The sequence below is a fragment of the Salvia hispanica genome, chromosome 4 (assembly GCF_029641045.1).
Source record: "Salvia hispanica isolate PSC_SH4W2 chromosome 4, Shi_PSC_v1, whole genome shotgun sequence".
NCBI lineage: Eukaryota > Viridiplantae > Streptophyta > Magnoliopsida > Lamiales > Lamiaceae > Salvia > Salvia hispanica.
Genome location: NC_142695.1, coordinates 13,955,665 through 13,978,476, shown reverse-complemented (window position 1 = coordinate 13,978,476; position 22,812 = coordinate 13,955,665). Strand labels below are relative to the sequence as shown.

The window sequence follows — 22,812 nt, the reverse complement described above, 5'->3', positions numbered from 1 at the left end:
TCTCCAACATCTAAGATGTAATTTTAAATACTCCATTTAGCCTAAAATTGATATACTCCCTCCTGTTTCTATTAAATGTCTCATATTTGACCGATGCAAGTTTTAAAAAATAGTTTAAATTTGTTAATAAAAGTGGGTAGAAAAAGTTAGTGGAATGTAGATTCTATTTTTATATATTAAGTTTATAATAAAATGTGTGTGAGAATGAGTTAGTGGAATATAGGGACATTTATTAGGGACCGTCCAAATAAGAAATTATTAGATATTTAGTGGGGATCGGAAGGAGTACTAAAGAACAACTTCAACAATATATTTTCAAAATTCTATCAATCAATTTTGTGTTTCAAAGTTGGATATATATCTAAATTTTGGCTTCATGAATTTACTATTTTCATTATTAAAACATTTTGCAACATCTATAAAAATCTTTCCTTCCGGTCTAATAAATGAGGCATGAATCGCATGACGATGAATTTTATAATCTTAATTCTTGGCATGCAATAACAAAACAATTAATATCTTTGTCCAGCATATATATACGTTGTGCCATGCTCTCTCCTAAAAGTTAATAAAAACGAGTATTTAACAGAAGTTATAATCTTTCTCATGCAAAATGATAGACTATATAAATTAGGGTACGTCCATAAAATCGAATATAATAATAGCTGACCAAGAATGTATCAACGAAATTTTAACGATCAGAAAGTAGTTTGATTGCATTTTAAAATATTTATTCAATTCTTAATTTTAGTCGTGAATTTCAGTTTTGGGGTGCAACTTAACAGGACAATCGCAATTATTTGATTGAGTTAACTTTAAAATGAAAATGTTAAAAAGTTAACCCAAACTGGTCCTTTTAAACAGGAATGAAAACAAGTTAAAAAGTTTTAAACCATCATCCATAAGACGCAGTGAATATATTTTTACTCGAGAGTCGAGACATTGATTCCTATCTACAGTATGCAGTACTCCCTTTTCCCTTTGTTCCATAGTAATAGAGTCATTTTAACATTTTCGTACGTTTCATAGTAATAGAATCATTTCATTTTTTAGTAAAAGTCAACACATTTTTCCATATTTACTTTACTCTCTCTTACTTTTTCTCTCTTCATCTCTCTACCTTTATCATTTTCCACTTTATTCTCCCTTTACTTAATTCACCTAACACAATTTTTCTTAATCTCCGTGCCGAGAAGAAACACCTCTATTACTAGAGAACGGAGGGAGTACTAATTACCCTTTGAATTCTCTAACCTAAATCCGTGCACATGCAAAACAAATAAAAACAAAACAAAGGGAGTTCATCAATCCTGTTACGTAGCTGAGTCAAATTCTAACATAATCTTATCTTATTCTCTTTTTATTTTTTTCCCTCTCTACTTAACTTACTTAAAATAATTATTTTTAAATTGCATGCTGAAAGGAAACATGTGAGACAATCCATGCAAGAATATGCAAGGCATTTCATCAATGGTGCATGATCTGTTCAAGTCTTTACAGCTTGAACAAAATCAATGACTCAACTACTACTACCATTTCCCTCTCCCAAACTAAGGAAGCTTCTTCACTGAACAATAAAGAAAGCAAAGATGGCATTTATCACACAATTCACATGGTAAAGTTACAATCTCTACCACCAATAACGCCATTTCTACTCCATCTTTTCCACTAAACAGAGCAACGCAACAAGCACAAATTACCTCTAGCCATCAATATTTACTTGGAAAACAGACAACTTGATTCAAACTTCGCATCATGCATTTGGTCCAAAGCAAGAACTTAATGTAACTAAAGTAATGGAAATTGGAAATCAACCATGATCATGTACAAGTTCATTTTTCTCGTGCTCAGTGATACAACTCTATCTGATGAATCCCAATTGTGCAAACCAACTTAAACTCAGGAGCTCAAAACAAGTTCACAAAAAAGCACAACTATTGATATTTGAACTATTGGAATTTTTCTTTGAAAGGGTGGTAGTAAATACACATATGGATATGAAATGCAACTAAAACCTAGAGAGAAAAGAAACGAAAAAAGAACCAAATAACACCATAGAAACCTCATTCATTCGCAGATACATAAATTTTGCAAAATGGGGAGTGGGAGATATACCGATTACCAGTCACCACCATTGATGCACTAGAACTCCACTTTTCCTTAGAGATGTGAACAAATCCAAGCACTGTCGATACGTCCTCTCATACTTCGCAGACCTTTCCCCAGGGCAGCATTTTTGCCACCGGTTATAATGGCATTCAAGAAACAGTTCATCAATCAAGCAAATCGCTCCCGTTTTAAACAACCTAGGAATCAATTCAAATTCAGTCCCTTCAACATCCATCTTCATCACCACATAGTCACTCTCCGTCACACTATGCTTCAACCAGTCAGCAAAATCGAACCCCTGAATCTGATCAACATTGCCAGATGATGTAGAACCACCTGAGGTCTGAACCGGCTGAATCCTGCCCATCCCTCTACCTTTCTCAACCTCTTTGTTGCCCGGGTCCTCGTTGATCTCAAAGAACAAGGACTCGTTCCTCACCCAACCTGCATAAGGCAGCAACGTGACCCCTTTCTTGAGCTTGTAACCGCCATGGAAAGTCTTGTCTGCTTCAATGGCGTATATCTCGAATGTCTTGTTCTGCTTAGGGTATTGCTTCTTGAACCAGCTCACAATGCTCGAACCGTAGCTTCGAGCTCCAACATCAACATAAACATATCGTGGCTTGAAACTGATATCAACCATTGATGCCAAATACTTGATCTTCTGTGCATTCCTCTTGAGAGTGATCCAAGGCTTTAATGGTTCTTCCTCAATCAATGCCTCCGCTTTCTTGATGAAATCCTTCTTACAACTTGGCACACTGCATTTCTTAGCCGAAACACCGCTAGATTTTTCCTCCATAAACTCTTCTTGTCCACCAAATTTTTGCAGAACAACTTCTCGAATAAATGGCATTTTGTAATTCAATCCATCAATGTCCCTACTCCTAACCAATTTACAAGAATTAAACAAACCGAGTAATGATTCAAAGCTGTAAGTATCATTTGCCAACGTGTGGACGACCAGAAACCCTTCGGGCTTCATCGTCCGCTGACTCTCAGCCGCGAAATCGGCCAGCTTCGTCGATTTCTCCACCGCGCCTCCGCCACAAAACACAAAATCAAAAGTGGAACCACTGAACGGCTGCTTCAAACCTTGACCTGGAACCACCAGCGGCTTGAACCCCTTCTTCGAAATGCCAATTGAATCCTCGACCCCCAATTCCCTCAGTGCGAACACATCGGCTCCGGTCGGCGTGTCGACGCATAGTGTTTTGAAATTAGGGCTCAGAACAGCCTCGGACATCAGATCCTGAAACACCGACGAGTAAAACTGCACCGATTTCTGGAAAGCGCCCGTCGCCCATAGATCGGGAATTTTCTTCTTCTGCTTCGAAATAGCTCCTGATTTGATCACCACCTCGCCGACGTCGATATTATTAGACGGCAAGGCGAAGAAGCAGAAATCGGCGACGTCGCATAATTCGCCGCGGATTGTTACCACGTATGCAGATCGGAGAGCAATCACAAACACGCAGAATAGAAACAGCCGCACTAGAATATTCCTTAGGAAGCTCGGCTTCCCCAAATTCGGCTCCATTAATTTTTACAGAAAATCAATCAATCAATGGAATTGTGCAACTAGCGGCAGCAGAAGCCAGCGGAAGTGTGGTTAGCACCAACGAGGAAGCGAAGACTAGGGTAGGGAAATGATAGTTTGGAAGGAGGAGGGGCGAAATGGGAAATCATGGTGCGGCGAAATTTAGTTGGACGAAGTGATTGAAGTTATTCGCATAGTAGTAGTATAATTCTACTGCGAATGCAGGGATTATCGAAGAGATTGTTTTGCTGTGTGAAAATGGAATATTTGGTGCGTGTTTTGTGCGAGAGAAGAAAAGGAAGTTAAAAGAAGAAGAAGAAGACGAGGGTGGTGGGTGACTGGATGAACCGCTTGACTATGCGTGTGAACGGGTCGCTCGCAATTGGATGATGTTGATATCAATTAAAACATCTCATATGCTATTAGGCCAGATCTCATATGCTATTAGGCCAGCCACTATCCACGTCAGTAGCACTAAAAATTCACCTGCCACATCAGATTTAGGTCAGCCACAGGCCAGTCATAAAAAAATAATTTAAAATATACTACATTTACAGAATTAAAATTATGATTAAATTACGGAATTAAATTTACGAGACATATACGGAAAAATTCATTAATTGCATTTAAAAAGGTACATAGATAAAAAAAAATTACATTTAAAAAGGTACATAATAAAGAAAAAAAACTATCGCCGTGCAGTCCTCCGTGCCCACAACTCTTCAATTATATCCTTTTGGAGTTGAATATGAGCATCCACTTGGCGCATGTCGGCAAATTCCTTGAGGCGGTCGGCTTCATCGAGAGGTACCCCACGTCGTACGCTAGGGGTGGTCGTTCTGTGGCTTGGACCGGTTCGTGTAGGCCTCCACAGCCTCGTTCATCCGTCGTTCGTACTCCTCAGCATCCCCACCACTACTACCACCAGCGTTACTCATCGCTCGATGATGCTCTTGTACAGAAAGTTAGAGAGAGAGAAAACTCGTTAAAACAAGCAGTGCAAATGAAAATGAAACTAAAATCGCGTTTATATAGGTTTTAAAAAAAAAATTAAAAATCGGCGTTGGCCGATCGGGCCGCCACAATGGCGGCCAGCGCATCGGCCAGCCACACGCAATCGGCTAGCCTTGGCCGGTTTTTTCGCCGGAATTCGGCTAGCCTGCTCCAATGGTTCGGCTAGCCACGTCAATCGGCTAGCCGGTCGCTAGCCTATCATTGGAGATGCTCTTAATGCGAATGGAGGGAATATGACAAAATCTTAAAATAAAGATAATATAAAAACAAAAATAAAAATAAAGATAAAAAATATTCCCAATTTATGATAAACAAAAATCATACTTTTCGCTTAGTGAAGACGATCATATTCTTAAGTGGCACAGAATTTTTGGAATTATTGTTAAGTAAAATAAAATAAAATAAAAATAGCTAATTATTTTAATGAGGAGAGAAGTTATTTTTAAAATTGGAAAATGGTCATTTTAAATGGAACGGAGATAATACTATATAAACTATAATCATTTAGCCTCGTAATACATTCTTAAGTGAAGACGATCATACTCTTAAGTGGCACAGAATTTTTGAAATTATTGTTAAGTAAAATAAAATAAAAAAAAAAAAATAGCTAAATATTTTAATGAGAAAAGAGGAGGTTATTTTTAAAATTGAAAAATAATATTTTAAATGGAACGAAGATAATACTATATAAATTATAAAGTGCTAATAATCATTTAGCCTCGTAATACATTTAAGAGAATTTGTATTTCATTAAATGTGGACTTACCTGTATTTCATGAATTTATTAAGCTAGCTATGATGTCATTTGTTGTAATTGTGGTGAGATTTATTTTAAATATGAATGAATGATTGAGTCGATATGTAAATCGAGTTTTGGGAAGTATACTTAGAGCATCCGCAGCGGTAACAGACGTCGTTTTTGTCGCTGGCAAAGACGTTGTTGCTCACTAATGTACGTTGTTCGTTCTTGCCAGCGGTAGGGCGGTGCTCTTAAATAAGAGCATGTACGTGCCGCTGAGCAGGCTTATGTGGCAGACTGCAATTGGTCAACGTCATAGATTTTATTTTTTTCTTTTTTTTAAAAAAAAAATCAAAATTAATTAAAAAACTCATTTTTGAATAAAAAAATATTTTTCCACTTCTCAATAAATTATACTCCCTCCGTCCGCGAATAGCAGTCCCCTTTTCCATTTTAATTCGTCCGTGAATAGGAGTCCCAGTTCACTTTTACCATAAACGGTAATAGGACCCACCTCCACCTAACTCATTCCACTCACATTTCATTTAAAACTAATATATACAAGTGAGAACCTTATTCCACTAATTTTTTTCCACCCACTTTTTTTAACATTTCTTAAAACCCGTGCCGCCAAGGAATGAGACTCCTAATGGCGGACGGAGGGAGTATCCGTTTTCTACACACTTTTAATCTATTTTTCAATTTCCCAATGATACGGGGTCTCCGAAGAACATTGGGGATAGAGGACAAGTCTTCTACAGGGGTATTTTTTAGTCTTTAATTATGTAATTTTTAATTTGTAGGATTTTAATTATGTAATTTTTAATTTGTAGGATTTTAATTATGTATTTTTTTATTTTAGGATTTTAATTATGTAATTTTTATTTTTTAGGATTTAATTATATAATTTTTATATTTTAATGTATTTTTACATTGTAAAAATGTTTTTAGTAATTGAAGTATTTAAATTGAATAATAGAATGGTGAGATCCTTGAGCTTGTCATTACGGAGAGCATGAATATGGGTGTTGTGCTCTTACTTAAGGACAAGAAGTAAAAGTGGGTCCGGGCCCACTTTTGTACTCTTATTTAAGAGCACGGATGAGGATGCTCTTAAATACTACTCCCTCAGTCCCGGCTAAGATGACACATTGCTTAGCCGGCACGGGGATTTAGGAGTTATTGGTTAAAGTGTTTAATTTGAGAGAGAGAAGGTGGGTGTAAGTATTAAAGTAGAGAGACAAAGAAAGATGTATATTTTAATAGGAGTGAGAAAAAAAGTGGTTGAGTGTATTAATTGGAGAGAAAAAGTTACCAAAAAAGGAAATGTATCATCTTAGTTGGGACAAACTAAAAAGAAAAACGTGTCATCTTAAGCGGGACAGAGAGAGTAGTACTACTAATCAACTTTGCATAATCGTTTATGGATAGAATTCTTAATACATATCAAACCTTGGCTTGCTCTTAACGGGGTAACAATGTGATAAGTCCGCAATGGATTGTTTAAAAGATAAGAGCATCCTCATCCGTGCTCTTAGCTAAGAGCACGGAAGTGGGCACGGATCCACTTTTACTCCTTGTCCTTAGTTAAGAGCACAACACCAACATTCGTGCTCTTATCTAAGGACAAGCTCAAGGGTCCCACCATTCTATTATTCAATTTAAATAAAAACATTTTCACAATATTAAAATGCATTAAAATACCCGGAATACTATTACAAATTACAAAATAATTAAAAATTACATAATTAAAATCCTAAAAATTAAAAATTACATAATTCAAATCCTAAAAATTAAAAATTACATAATTCAAATCCAAAAAATTAAAAAGACCCACTACTCGTTGCCGAATTTCGCCAAAATGTGATTGATTAGATCTTTTTGTAGCTCAGTGTGGGCTCTTGTATCGCGCATTGTGTGTCTTCTTTCGATCCTCTCGTTCACCGTCGTATGCACACCTCGGCGTGGGGGAGACCCGCGGTTGATCTCCCGGCTTCATCCTCGTCATAAAAGTTAGCCGACATCGGTCCTTCGTCAGCTATAATCATGTTGTGCAAGATAATACACGTGTACATGATGTCGGCGATATTCTTAACGTACCAAAGCCGAGAAGGGGACTTCACAATGTTGAATTGGCCTTGAAGGACCCCAAAAGCTCTTTTGACGTCTTTCCGAGCAGACTCTTGACGCTGCGCAAAAAGAATCTGTCTCGGCTCTTGTGGATTGCTGAACGACTTCACGAAAGTCGACCACCTTGGGTAGATACCATCGGCGAGATAGTAACACATGTGGTATGCATTTCCGTTGACGGTGAAGTCGATCGCCGGTGCTACACCATTCAAAACATCATCGAAGAGTGGTGAAAAATAGAGCACGTTCAATTCGTTGTTGGATCCGGCAACACCGAAATATGCATGTCAAATCCATAGGCGGTAGTCGGCGACCGCTTCAAGGATAAGCGTTGGGCCACCGCCTTTCTGGCCGCTTAAGTATTGCCCCCTCCAAGCAGTCGGGCAATTCATCCACTTCCAATGCATGCAGTCAATGCTGCCTAGCATACCGGGAAAATCGTGGACTGTTTCGTGAAGATGAAGCAACCATTGACAATCGTCGGTGGTGGGTGCCCGGAGGAATTCCTCGCCGAAAACAGAACGAACGCTGTCGCAAAAATTCTTGAGGCATAGGATTCGAGTTGACTCACCGACATGCAAATACTCGTCGAAGAGGTCGGATGGCACAAGTACACTTTTGCAACGCCGAGAGACTTTGCCGACCGGTTGCGTCTGCACCTGATTGGAAGTATTCAACACGGGTGGACAATGTGTTGACAATACGCATAAACAACCATTTTGACATGCGAAAACGGGGCCGAAAGTAATCTTCTGGATACCGCGGCTGGTCGGAAAAATAGTCGGCTACGAGCCTTTCTTGGGCTCCCTCCCGATCACACGATTGATGTAGCGACGTTTTGATCTAGTTGGTTGAGGAGGAGGGGCGGGGGTATTGGCGGCGACATAGGCTTCATATGCGGCACGATATTGTTCATAATATTCTTGTTCTTTGCGCTCCGCTTCCGCAATGAGATCGGTGAAATCCATTTTTGAATTTTTTAGAGAGGGTTTGAGTGAGAGAGGAAGATGTAGATAATTTAGTATGAAAAAGTATGAATGGGAGATAATTTGATGTGAAAAGTGGATGATAAATGTGTGTATTTATAGATGATTTTGGAATAAAAAAAAATCACAAAAATCCAAAAAAAAGTTCCATAAACGGCTCTATTTTTTGGGAATCCAAAAATATATTTTTTTTAATTTTTGGTATTATTTTGAATTATTTCGGAATTTAAAAAAGAAAAAAGAAAATTTAATTTTTCCAACGGCTAAGCCGTTGGCCAATCAAATCGTGCCACGTAGGGCTGCTCAGCGGCACGCACGTGCTCTTAGCTAAGAGCAGCGCCGTGCCGCTGGCACGGATGGACAGCTCGCTGCGGCGGACGAGCTCGTCCTTGCCCCTGGCACGGACGGACGGACGGCGGATTTTATACCGCTGCGGATGCTCTAAGAATAATGTGATAGCTTTTTGGGAATAATCTGATTAATTAGCTTTTAAATTGTACTTCCATCCAAAAAAAAAATAGAACACAATTACCATTTTCGGTCGTCCACAAAAAGTAGAGCACATTCATTTATGGAAAGTTTTCAATAAATAATAACCTTACATATCATTCAACTAACACTACTTTTCACTTACTTTTTCACATTCTCTCTTACTTTTTACCCTTCTCTCTTACTTTACCAATTCTATATTAAAACTCATGTCATGCACAAATTGTTATATTTTTTATGGATGGAGGGAGTATTTATCTCATATATATATATATCTAGCTCATTTGTAATTCTATATAATCTTGTAATTATATATAGAATGATCAATTATACAGAACATTATATGATTTCTTTTCCCTAAACATGTATTCAATCATTCAAAGATGGTATCATAGTAGTTTTCGATCACAATATACAATATTCAAACCATGAGTTCACAATGATTAGTCACAAGCTCGACACTTTCTGGAGAGAAGCTTCTAAATATACAAACCACAAGTTCAAACCAGATGATATGATCATCGTCGGTTGATTGATGAATAACACGAATTTTGTGAAGAACACGGTGGAAGTCTTGATAAGATGGATGAATGACGCCATAAATGGAATAGATGGACAGTTTGATAAGTCGTTAATGGAATGATTTAGAGCATCCACTATAGGGGAGCCGCGGCCGGGCCACGGGAGAGCCGCGAGTGACTGGGGTGGGCAGCCGCGGTGGGAGGGGGGGGGGAGTGGACACGGGAGCGCCACGATCGTGGCCTGGCCGCTGCGCTTGGGCGCGAGCCGCGGCCCGCATTGGCCACGAGCCGCGGCTCCCCCTATTTCCGATTTTTTTTTAAATTTTCGAATTTTTTTTTATATATACCTAAAATTCATATCTTATTTTTACTCTACTCTCACACACAATTTACCCTATTCCCTTCAATTTGAATTTTTGTGAAATGCAAGGCGGAGACGATCCCGGTTATGGAGATTCGGGACAAGGGAGCTTTCCACCCCCCAACGCTGGAGATCGAGTCCCACCCCTCCTCCATCCCAGATGTGGAGTCCGCCATCGCCGGCGGTGTGGCAAAAAACACCCCAAAACCGGGGTCAGTCCCCGGCTTATCAGCAGAGATACGCGGGTCGTACCCAACCGAGGACGGGCGACTACGGACCCAACATAGACGCGATAAACTTCTCGTCCCAATTCCAATCCTCCCCATTCCAGAGCAGTCAATCTCCTTTTGACGAATCTGATAGATTCACATGGGAACAATTGATGGGGTCGCTTGATACCCCTACGACGATGCCCGGTCGTGTAGAGACGGGGAGAGGAGGCGGTAGAAGAAGCGGCGGTGGCGGGCGAGGCGGAGGATCCGCGCGAGGTGGCGGCAACGGCGACGGCGGGCAGCAAGGCGGCCGCGGTGGTCGCGGACAAGGCGATGGCGGCGGTGGTCACGGAGATGGCGATGGCGGTTGTGGTCGACGAGGGTTTCTGTACACAGACGCCGAGTCCATTGCTATTGCTAGGGCATGGGACGCGGTGACGACAGATGCCATAGTTGGCACGGATCAGGCCGACTTATGCTTCTAGCGGAAAGTCTTGGTGGTGTACAATGAATTCAAACCGCCGGGGAGCGTCGACCGTACACCCGATCAGATTCGGAAGAAGTTCGGCAGGATCACTACAGCTCTTTGGAAGTTCATTGGTATCTACGAGAACCAAATGCGAACTGCTCAGAGTGGCCGCAGCGAAGCCGACATAAAATCTCTGTCGATGCAGTTGTTCAATGTGCAAGTAGGCAAGAAGTTTACCTACTGGGCAGAATTCCTCGTTCTGCGGGACTCCCCAAAATTTAGAGCCATCTGCGAGAACGCGTCTGATTCTGGGCCAAGCCGTACAAGACGGGGCAGGGGCGGCAACTGCAGCAGTAGTAGCGGCGGTTCAAGGACCTTCGACCTCAACGACGAGGTCATGGAGGAGCCCCCCCCCCCGTCACTATCCCGGCGTCCACGGCCCCTGGGTCAACAGTCCGCAATCCGAGCCGCTAGATCCACCTCCGCCGCTGCCTCCCAACACTCTGCTGCGGGCCCGTTTGCACCCGCCCCCGGATCGGCCCGAGCGGCGTTGCAAAACACCCTAGCGGTGCAGATGATAAAGGAACTCCAGGACACTCTGGCCTTGTATGAGAAGTCGACCGACCCGACTACCAAGATGATGTACTACGACCTTATAGTGAGGCTGAGGTCGTTGTTGGGGTGGGAGGACATGGCGGCGGCAGCGACGGGACCTCAGAGCGGTGGCGGTGGTGGTGACAGTGATGGCGTTGGCGGTGACGATGCAACGGGTGAAGATGAAGTGGCGGATTCTGATGATGAGACCGAGTAGTAGGCGATGGCGGTGTTTTATTATGTTTTTGTTTGCGTGTTCTAAAACAATTTTCGTTGTATAATTTTACCCCGTTCTATAATACAACGAAGATTTGGTTTTCGATTTAGTTTTCATTAAATTATGCATTTCATTTAATTATTGTAGTCTAACAATTTTTATTATAATATAATTAAAATATAAACAAAATGGAAAAAATAAATTTTTTGGTGGCTTGGTCATGTCCACTATAGTGGGAAACATGGGCATTGGTGGCCCGGCCAACTATAGTGGACACTCTAAGGCCACAAACAAATGTGAAATTCCTTTAATAAATTAAAAATTGTGCTTGAAACACAGGCAGCTGCATGTTTTCATTTCTTCCATTTTCTTTTTCTCTTTCCCTTTTCTTTTCTCCTTTTATTGTTGTTTCTTTCCATTTGATTTAACTAATTTTATGAGCTAACTTTATCAAATTGTATTTCAGAAATAATATTTTAGAATGATAATCAGTAGCTACCTTTATAGGAACAGAACATAACAGAAATTTAAAAACGTACAGAAAAGACGGAGAAAAACTAAATGAAAACATACTTTGACTGCTGCTGCATTTCAAGCACAATTTTGTGCGTTTTAACCACAGCATTTCCAGATGTGCTCTTTAACACAACAGAGGATCCTATTCCAGCAAATTTAACACTTAGTTTCTTTCAGAAATACTGAAAATTGATGTGACAAGATCATTTGTTCTTGGTAGAAGAAATCATAAATTAAGTCCACGTGCAAATAAAAAAAAATCACAACATCCTTCCAATTCCGACCAGAAATATAGGTATTGTTCAAATAGGGTCAAACTCGCAAATTGCTAAAAGATGATTTTCCAACTTTTTCGCCACATAATTTATTTTCCAGTTTAATTCAACTACAAACTCATACTCCTACAAAATTCAACACAAATCTCAACCTCCATCCCATAATTGCACATTCAATACAGAAATCAACACAACAGAGAAATCCAATTGACTACAACAAGGCAATAAATTGAAAAATTCATTCTTTACATGGAACTCCATTACCGGATGTTTGGCAAAATCACGCTCTGCTGAGAGATCTCAAGCGTTATCAGCAGGAAGTGGGGTTTCGATGTTCGAAGGCATCAAGATGTTGAAGCCATCTGCTGCGGTGGATATGAGCATTCCTGGTATCTGGGGATGCCAATGAAGTTCTTTCAAGTCCTTCTGACCCTGCAGGTTTAGGTAAACAAACACTATGAGGCCATGTTGTTACATATCCGTGAATATATTTTTATCGATAAAGGAGTGGCATTGATCACCTGGTGAACAAATAGAAGCTGTGGTGGCAAGTCATTAGGGGCATTTACTTGTTCTTTCGTCTTGGCTCTGAACTCAGCCTCCTCTTCTTCATCTCTCTCGAGGGAAAGGTCCCATATTCTGAGAATAGATACGACAATTCATGAAATTCAAGTTTTATGGGAATTGAACTGTAGCTAGAGGTTTCTTACGTTAACTGATTGTCTGCTGAAGACACAGCCAAGGTGGAGGCCTCGTGCGGACTCCATTCAATGGATGTAATAGGATGCTTATGGTACTCAAAATGTGCAACTACAGAGTCCCCTTCCTGTGCAGCGGAAAAAGGAAGTTACAAAACACATACACACGCACATCAGCACATGAGAGAGGTTAATACTATTCAATACCTTGAGTAATCTAAGATCTCGGATGGAAAACGTCCCATCATCACTACCTGATGCTAGCATACAGCTCGCCAGGCTAGTCAAGAAAGAAGCAACGAAAAATGAAATACACAGAGAACCATATTAGACCAATGCAACTTGACAAACAAAGTAATAATCACCTGTTCCACGTGATAACATTCACATCAGCTTTGTGTGCTTTGATAGAAATTGCAGGAGACTTTCCAGCACGAGTGTCCCAAATTGCAACAGTTCCATCGACCGAGCATGAGGCAAAGACATATGGTTCTGTGGGACTCCACTGCATACAGAGAAATAAACCCTCACTACCGATGAATGCAAGTTTTAAATCATTTCTAGGGTGATGAAAAATCAGAAATGTGATGTAAACCTGTAAATCTTCGACACTGGCAGTGTGACCGACAAAGGGAGTAGAGTCGACATTCCATGTTGACTCTGATGCTGGTTCCCAAAGATGAATATTGTTCTTGCAGTCCCCTGTGGGAGTGGAGACAGCAGGGAAGTTGTAAAACAAACTGTGCGGAGTCTAGCCATATCCAAAAGTCATCTCATAATACCTGACACAAGCCTTCCGGGAACAACAGGACTCCAGTCAATGGCATATCCTTCATCCTTGTGTCCAGCAAACTTAACTAGAGGAACTTGATTGAACACATTCGATCCTCCATTATTAGTTGCAGTGTCGGCTTCTCCCAGAGCATGTAAATGAGAGCTGAAGTCCCACACCTGCAAGGCATCCATCAAGTTATGTTGTACACACGAGAGCCAAGGCCCGATGTCCTTAAACTAATTGTAGATATTATTAGACAATTTCAAGTAATACTAAAAGTATACCTGAACGAGGCCAGTGTCTGCCCATGAAGCACATATATGAGGATGTTGTGCCATAGCACGAATCCGGTTTACACCCCCTTCATGACTAACCTTACTCACCTGTAGAGACACAAAATGACTCAGAAGGGTGAATACACGTCGAACTAAAAACTACCATTAATTACAGAATTACATAATTATACCTGCAAAACTGGGGTCTTGGTTCCACCACCTTCCTCTTCATCATCCTCATCACTATCACTACTATCACTCTCCATGTCCGTATCTTCATTATTTGATTTAGTAGGCACTAAGTCACGCCTCTTCCCAGAAATGTTTAAAATCTTAAATATCCCAATGTAGTTCCAGGAGGACTTCTCTGCCTACCATAATGGGAAACGTAGACCTGATTAATGTAATAAATCAATCGGAAAAACCAAAGACCTTGTATACAAAAAAAGAAGAATCTCTGTAACTTTCAAACGTCCAATATTTTCCCATCAACAGTCATCAAGAAAATATTGACAAAGTATTAAGCCTGCATCATTAACGTTTTTTGGCATATTGTATATATTGCATGATCAGCATCTATGTATATCAAAATCCAGATCCAGAGAGATTCTATTTCATATCCTTAATTAAGTATGGAATCATCATAAACAGGCAGAGACTCGAGAATCACCTGTGTTCCAGCGATAGAATAGATGGTGTGTGGAAACTCAGTGCGCACCAGGCCCAAAGAATCGCGCAGAATATCAAAACTGGCCCAAATCACACCAAAAAAACGATCAGCTCTTGATTATGAAAAGGAAACAACAATGAAAAAGGATGCTGAGACCTCATCAGGGCATGCTATTATGGCTCAATAATTCACGTTTTAACAACTCTAGTAGATAAAGTATTCAATTCATCACCCAGTATGCTTTTCTAATAGATGAATGTACAAATTTCAATCAGTCACTCGATCAACTGCATCCCCTAATCATAAGTGCTCATCATCCCTCTATCAAAATTGCAAATTTGTAACTGTGAATAACAGAAAAAATAGATAAATTCCTAATCCCCACCTCTCTCATACACAACAGAGAGATCCACTGAAAAGAGAAGGAATGAAGGTGAATAAGAAAGGGGTAAATGAATATATTACCTCAAACAAGGCCATCCAATGTGAAAACCGTGATAAGAATTGTAAGCAGACAGGTCGCACTGAAGCTCCTCCCCTTCCTCCAAAGCGTCTACGCCCGGTTGCCACACTTTCGCCGGAACCAGTGGCCCCGAATTTGATGATGATCCTTCATCTTTCTTCGACCCCTTTTACGATAACTTAATGAATTGACAATTAAAGTATTTAATCAGAAATGGATAAATTTGTTTTTTTTTTTACCTTTTGTTTGCGTTTCGCCTTTTTGGGATTCTTCAAGCTCCGAACCATTTTTGAATTTGGAGGATTCAGAGGAGAATGCAGAAGGGTTTTGCAATTAGGGTTTAACGCATTGAAAGAAATCCTTCAATATAGTTGGGCCTGATGCGAAATTACAGAGTTGGGCTAATACATACTCACTTCTATTGCATATTGAAGGAGTTTATAATAGTAACAATTTAATATGCAACAACATAGTACTCCCTCCATTCCTCCATCCATTATAAGTAAGAGCATCTCCAATAGCGGGTAGCCCACTGGCTAGCCAATTCGCATCGCTAGCCAATCGGCTAGCTGAACCATTAGAATCGGCCAGCGTAATTTCAGCGAGAGAATAGGCGAGCGCACGCCGATTTGCAAGCGCTGGCCGCCATTGTGGCGTGTCGATCGGCGAGCAATCGGCCAACGCTATTTTAAAAAAAAAAAATTAAATTTTTTTAAAAACTATATATACGCGATTTTAGTTTCATTTTCATTTGCACCACTTGTTTTAACGAGTTTTTTCTCTCTCTAAATTTCTGTACAAGAGCAACATCGAGCGATGAGTAACGCGGGTGGTAGTAGTGGTGGGGATGCTGAGGAGTACGAACGGCGGATGAACGAGGCTATGGAGGCCTACACGAACCGCGAGATAGAGCGGTATATGCGAAGGGTCGAACAGCAGGCGGTACCTCGCCCTCCACCCGTTGTCCACCGCCGAGCAGTGATTGATCGGGATCACGTAGCTGCACATCAGCGGCTATATGACGACTACTTCGCTCCGGACCCGCGGTTTCCCGCAAACATGTTCAGGTGGCGTTTTAGAATGCGCATGGAGTTGTTTATGCGTATCGTTGACGCTTTGGACCGTCGATATCTGTATTTCCGTTTCAGGCACGATGCGGCTGGCAGACCCGGCCACACCCCTATTCAAAAGTGCACGGCGGCAATCACGCAGTTGGCCTACGGAGGCGCGGCAGACATGTGGGATGAGTACCTCCACATCGGTGAGTCGACACCCCTGGAATGTCTGATGTATTTCTGTCAGGACGTGATTGAAATATTCCGTGATCAGTACCTTCGAAGCCCTACCCCCCAAGATTGTCAGGATCTAATGCAGATGCACGGGGAGGAGCATGGGTTCCCCGGGATGTTAGGCAGCATAGATTGTATGCATTGGGAGTGGAAGAACTGTCCGACTGCCTAGAAGGGGGCCTACACGACCGGCTACAAGGGAAAGAATCCCACGATGATCCTCGAGGTCGTAGCTGATTACCGGCTGTGGATCTGACATGCGTATTTTGGGTAGCCGGGTCGAATAACAACCTCTACGTCCTCAACTCGTCGCCCCTCTTCAACGAGCAGTGTCATGGCATCGATCCGGCCGTCTCATTTGTGACCAACGACAACTGGCATGATATGGGCTACTACTTGGCGGATGTGATATACCCTAGGTGGCCCGTCTTTGTGAAGACGATCAGGCACGCAAATGATGACAGGAAGACCTACTTTGCGGAACGGCAGGAGTCGGTGCGCAAGGACGTGGAGCGCGCATTTGGTGTGCTCCAGTCTCGATGGGCAGCAAACAAGGGTCCAACGCGTTTGTGGGATGTCGGCTATATTGCTGATATAATGTACGCCTGCATTATCTTGCACAACATGATCGTCGAAGACGAAGGCGTACAACTGACTAATTGGGCCAATGACGATGAAGCCGGTCCAAGCCACGGAATGGCCACCCCTAACGTACGACGTGGGGTACCTCACGATGAAGCCGGCCACCTCCAGGCACATGCAGACATGCGCCAAGTGAATGCTCATATTCAACTCCGAAAGGATATAATTGAAGAGTTGTGGGCACGGAAAACTGCACGGCGATAGTTTTTTTCTTTATTATGTAATTTTTTTTAATGAATATACTTTTTTTTAAATGAAATTAATATGTCTCGTAAATTTAATTCCGTAATTTATCGTAAATTTAATTCCGTAAATTTAGTTGTTTTTTAATTATTTTTATTGCGGCTAGCCTGAGGCTAGCCTATTTGCTTAAAATGATGATGTGGCAGGTGGAATTTTAGTGCTGATAACGTGGCAGGGAGAGAGAGTGGCTAGCCTATGGCTGGCCTAAAGCCATTGGAGATGCTCTAAGGCATATAGTGCTTTTTTAGTAAGTGAGATATTTTATTTGATAGCAAAAAAAGCAATATTATATTTTCTCTTCTTTCATTCCTTTTTAAATTTTCTCTCTCCTACTTTATTTCTCCTATTTTTTTTCTCTATTTTTCTTCACTCCTAAGAATATATCTTAAAAGAAACATTTCACGTGTAATAGGACGGAGGTAGTAACATAGTACTTATTTAATAAAAACTGACAAGTCATCCAACACATTACATTGACTATAGTCATAAACGAAAAATTAAACTAAAATATGTAAATCTAGATATTTTAAAATTTTAATAAGAATAAATTATTAGAAATATAAATTACTGTATATTCTAATGTATTAATTTGAAAAAATTAACTCATGATTTGTTAGTAAAAAATTAGGAGCAAATTTACGATTTTTTTTTATTTATAAATTATGTTGTGTTTGGAAAATAGCACAATACACTTTAGGGCATGTTTGGTTGCTAGGATTCTGTCTGGGAAAGTAATCTGGTTCCTTATATTTTAAATTCCCGTGTTTGTTTCGGTTTTTAATCAGACTGGGAAAGTAATCAAAATCCCAGAACAAGGAAAGTTAGTACAACATTCCAGGATTTAGAATCCTAGCTTTTCTTAGGTATTCTCTTTCCGAGTTTTAGGATTCTTACATATTTAATGCAATATTTTATTATTATTATTATTATTAAATAGAACATTTTAAAAATAATTTAAAATTATAAATCATATTTTTAATTTCAGTATAATAAATATTTATAATTAAATTTATCGTAATTATAACTGTATAATTATAATATTTATAATATTACAATATTATTATCATAATAGTAATTAATAATTTATTAAATAATTATAATATAAATGATATAATAATAAAAATAAAAATAAATAATTATTATCATTGTCTTATAAATTAATAATTAATCAATAAAATCATAGTAAAATTTAAATTATAAAATTTATTTAATTATAATAATAATAATAATAATAATATTTATTATGATAATCATTATAATTATAATATTCCATGTAACTATAAAGACAATTATATTATTATATATTATGATGGATGATCCATATTTAAACTATCATCATAATAATAAATATAATAATGTAATTATTATCATTTGTAACTAATAATTTGTCAAAAAAAATTGTATTATTATTTTTTTTATAAATAAAAAATAATAAGTACCCTATTTTTAGTTTGGTGTTTAAATCAAATATAAAATTTTAAATCTTGATATTTTCCAAACACTGGAAAGTAAAGTTATTAGGAATCATATTCCCGGGAATCATTTTTCTTTCCAACTTTACTTTCCCGCCAACCAAACATGGCCCTAGTGGTTTTATAAAGAAAATTCGGATGAACTCATATTCACCTCTTGTCGCTCGTATTCTCTTCTTTCTCACTAACTGCTGGGGATTGGTGCCCCCTTGCACAGCGAAAGTCATGCATTCACAAATAAATCATACATATGGATCTATTTGACAGATTATGAGATCAATTAACCACATGTTAAACAATCAATTGCATGCTAGAACACATATAATTCACAAATAAGGAATCAAAACCCTAATTCATGATATTCTACGGATTAAGGTTACCGATCTGATTCTCTAAAGAATCGACGATTGCTTGCTCCTTCTCCACATGAAAATCTTCGTACTCGACCACGAATCTTCTAATCTGTATCCTGAACTCAGATAATGACCTTTGGGTAGGCAAAGCTTGTCAGAATCGAAAAGGGCTTGAACAGAAAGAAGACAGAATATCAGTTTTTGAGAAAACTGACTTTTCGTCCACTCCCAGAGGGGAGCACGAAAATTTATGTGTAAAAAAAATTTAAATCTCCTTTCTAATCTCCTTTTATATTGAGTTATGATGGCCAGATTAGGGATCCATGGAGGTTGGACTTGGGCCAAACCTGTTGGACTTTTACTAATTAAATTGAGCCCCAATTTAATACAAGTCCAAACAGAATATTATTATCATCCACTATAGTATAATAATATTGATTGCCCGTCCAATCCCAAATTACGAGTAATCCGGGCTTTTACCTCTTTAATTTATTATTTCCCGTGTTAAAGATATAAATATCCGTTAATCAATTTAAGTCTGTTATTTGACTTTAATTAATTAATATCTTTTTCCAAGAGTTGTCTAGTTCAAAATCTTTATTTATTATTCTGGAATAAATTCCAACCGGCCGGGTTTCTGAATAATAAAACCTTTTCCGAACACCTCTTGAGGATATTATCAAATTGGACTCACCCAGCACACGATTCATTGCAATAACAATACTAGCACCTCTAGACATTGATCACCACTATCCAAGATATCAGGATACTTGGATTGCGAAAATCCCGCACCATTTGATAAATCAAAGTAGTGTATAATCAATATCGTATGCTCAATGTTATATCAACAATGATTAAGAAATAACAATCACCGAGACCTCGTCTTTCAGTAAATAGCAAGAAAGACTTATCTCAACTGTTAGATCCTCCAGTACTATACCACACCAGTGTCGTTTATTTCCTAAGGTAAGGAAACATGCGGACTGACACTGCAACCTTTCACGATAGGTAGCCAAAGCCTGTCTAGATTGTGAAATTCTATTTCTCTTCTACAAAGAACCGACTGTGTCACCTTCTGTGAACGTCGTTCATGACCAGTCTACTATGTAGAAATATTAGACTTGTTTGCTTCTTATACATTTAAATGTTTGAGAAACATCTTATAAATGCACAAGCAAACATCAATGCGATAAAATTACTTCTTCTCGCTTTGGGTTAAAAGTGGATTGTAAAATTTATTGTATACAAGCAATTCTATCCGTGCAACATGCTCGAAGTATGCTTTTCAGTATACCAATCCTAACAATCTCCCACTTATACTCAAAATCATGCTTTCGAGTATACCCACTGCCAAAACTCTCCCACTTATACTCTAAGCAGGCGGACCATGATACATCGAACTACCATACTTTTCACCTCATGTGTTAAACATGTTGCCATATAAGCATTTTGTGAATAATTCTGTCAGGATGTTCTCTGATGATATCTTGGTAGCCATAATGTCTCGCTGCGCACTTTTTCCTTAATTAATTTCATGCTTCCTCTTTATATGATTGCTTATCTTTATCAGATCGTGTTTCCCTCGAGTTAGACACATGCCTAGAGTAACCATAATAAAATATAATACTCATATGCATACTCGGAATCACGGTCAAAGCTATTAGGAAGTAACTGAGATAAATAACTACCTTAGTAGTTTCCAATGAAACCACACTTGTAATTATCATGATAGAGCTTGTGATGTAATCACACTCCTTCAAGACTCAGTTTTCAACTCCTAACGTGAACACATAGTCAGAGGATAACTCGATCACCGATCAATAATAAAATCGAGTCGATGTAACCTAAAGGACATAACATGGATGTCTGGTAAACTAGAGCATACCGTTTAGTCTTCTTCAAGTACTATAGTATACTCTTTACTAATCCAATGTCCTTTGCCATGGATAATATGATATCAAGCTTCTTTGCCAACGACAAAGCTAATATCTAACTTAATACACATCATAGCATACATGAGACTTCCAATTACGGAACTTGTCTCATTCTTCTTGATCTCATTTAGTGTTGAAAAACACTTGGCTAGAGACAAGATAATTCCGTCTAGAGAAGTAAAACTTTTTCTTGGAATTTTCAATGCTAAAGTGTCTAAGTATGATATAGATGTAGGATTCTTTAAGAAAACTTAACATTCTTTTTCTAGCAATCTAATGACTTAGTGATGGAACCGGCAGCGGAAGCGGGTGTTTTTGCATGGATTATCATAATTAACAATTATCAATCACACCAATAAATCACATAATAATCGGATCTATTTAGAAGATTATTTACACAAAATCTATTCGCGTAATTCTCACATTCATCATGCTCATAACTTGAATTAATCATGCTTTAAGAATATTGAAACCTAAAACATGCTTTTCTACGGAGCAGAAAAACACCTAATTAATTCTCCAAAGAATTGAAGATGGTTAGCTTCTTCTCCACGTGATGCTTTGAATACTAGACCACAAATGTTCTCTCTGGTTCCCGAACTGTACTCCAATATCAGTGTGGGCTGATCTCACTAGAATACTAGGACTTAAATAAAGAAGACAGAAGAAATCCTTTTGAGAAAAGGAGTAGAATTCGAAATCTCCTTCAGCTGGGGAGTTTCGAAATTTTCGAAAATTTTGAGAAATAAAATTGTGTTCTTTCTGTCTCATTTATTCTCCTATTTATATTAAGTTCCTTTTGGGCCCAGACATGGATCTATGGAAGGTTTTGGATATGGGCTCATCCAATTTACTTTTTACTAATTAAATTGAACCCACAATTTAATATAAGTTATAATTGGAATATTACGAGCAGCCACTACAGAAGTAATATTGAACTCTCCCCATCCGAATCCGAAATTACAAGTAATCCGGGTTTCCGTTTATCTTTCATTTCCCGCGCTTAAGATAAAATGTCCATTAATTAATTAATATCTGCTATAGACTTAATTAATTAACTTCTTATTAATTCCAAGAGTGGACTTAGCATGAAACGCTTATTTATTATTCATAGAGTAATCAAACTCCAACTAGATAGGTTCCGAATAATAAAACCTTGTTTCGCGCTCCTCTTGAGGACATTATCAAACGAGACTCAGCTCGCGCACGATTCAATATAATAGCAATCCTAGCACCGCTAGATATTGATCACCACTACCCAATATATCAGGATCATTGGGTTACGAAAAATCCGCACCATTTGATAAGTCAAAGTAATGCATAATCAATACCGTATGCTCAATGCTAACCTACATTGATTAAGAAACAAATATTTATCAAGACCTCGCCTTTCAGTAGATAGCATAAGGGCAAGTGTTGCTGTTAGATCCGTTCAGTGGTATACCAGACCAATGTCATCTTATTTCAGTAAGGCTTAGAAATATACGGACTGACATTGCAACCTTTCTCGATGGATAGTCAAATTCCAACTTGGTTGTGAAATTTAGCTTTTTCTTTGTTTAGAACTAACCGTGTTACCTTAAAGTGGACGACGCCCACAACCGGTCTACTAAAACAAAGACTTAGACTTTGTTAAGTTAACTTATACATTTAAACATGCATTAACATCCATTAAATGTAAAATCTGTTTTATTCATTGGAAAATAAAATAAGAGTTTTACAGTATTCAATCACTCGAAACGTGATTTCTAGTATACAAACTCTAACAATCTCCCACTGATACTCAAAACACTTTCGAGTATACAAAATGTGCTAACGTCTAATAA

At 38.9% G+C, this 22,812-nt stretch overlaps 2 protein-coding genes across 3 annotated transcripts; both read right to left on the bottom strand.

Annotated features, from left to right (window-relative positions):
• Window positions 1–1,917: 1,917 nt before the first annotated feature.
• On the bottom strand, window positions 1,918–4,028 carry LOC148927295 (uncharacterized). The gene has a single exon (XM_089069835.1). The coding sequence runs from the start codon at window positions 3,647–3,649 to the stop codon at window positions 2,126–2,128; it is 1,524 nt and encodes a 507-aa protein (XP_088925961.1). The 5' UTR covers window positions 3,650–4,028; the 3' UTR covers window positions 1,918–2,125.
• An 8,119-nt stretch (window positions 4,029–12,147) lies between these two features.
• Window positions 12,148–15,455, bottom strand: LOC125192333 (protein HEAT STRESS TOLERANT DWD 1-like). Of its 2 annotated transcripts, XM_048089875.2 has the most exons (12): window positions 15,293–15,452; window positions 15,056–15,219; window positions 14,591–14,669; window positions 14,112–14,291; window positions 13,930–14,028; window positions 13,653–13,821; window positions 13,466–13,572; window positions 13,236–13,375; window positions 13,078–13,150; window positions 12,883–12,998; window positions 12,694–12,811; window positions 12,148–12,604 (listed from the first exon to the last, which is right to left on the bottom strand). In XM_048089875.2, exons 1-12 carry the CDS (start codon window positions 15,338–15,340, stop codon window positions 12,473–12,475), a joined length of 1,425 nt encoding a protein of 474 aa, XP_047945832.1. In that variant the 5' UTR covers window positions 15,341–15,452; the 3' UTR covers window positions 12,148–12,472. The 2 variants fall into 2 exon arrangements, with proteins under 2 accessions (XP_047945832.1, XP_088926059.1); XM_089069933.1 differs by having other exon boundaries at window positions 13,236–13,572; window positions 15,293–15,455.
• Between the last annotated feature and the right edge of the window lie 7,357 nt (window positions 15,456–22,812).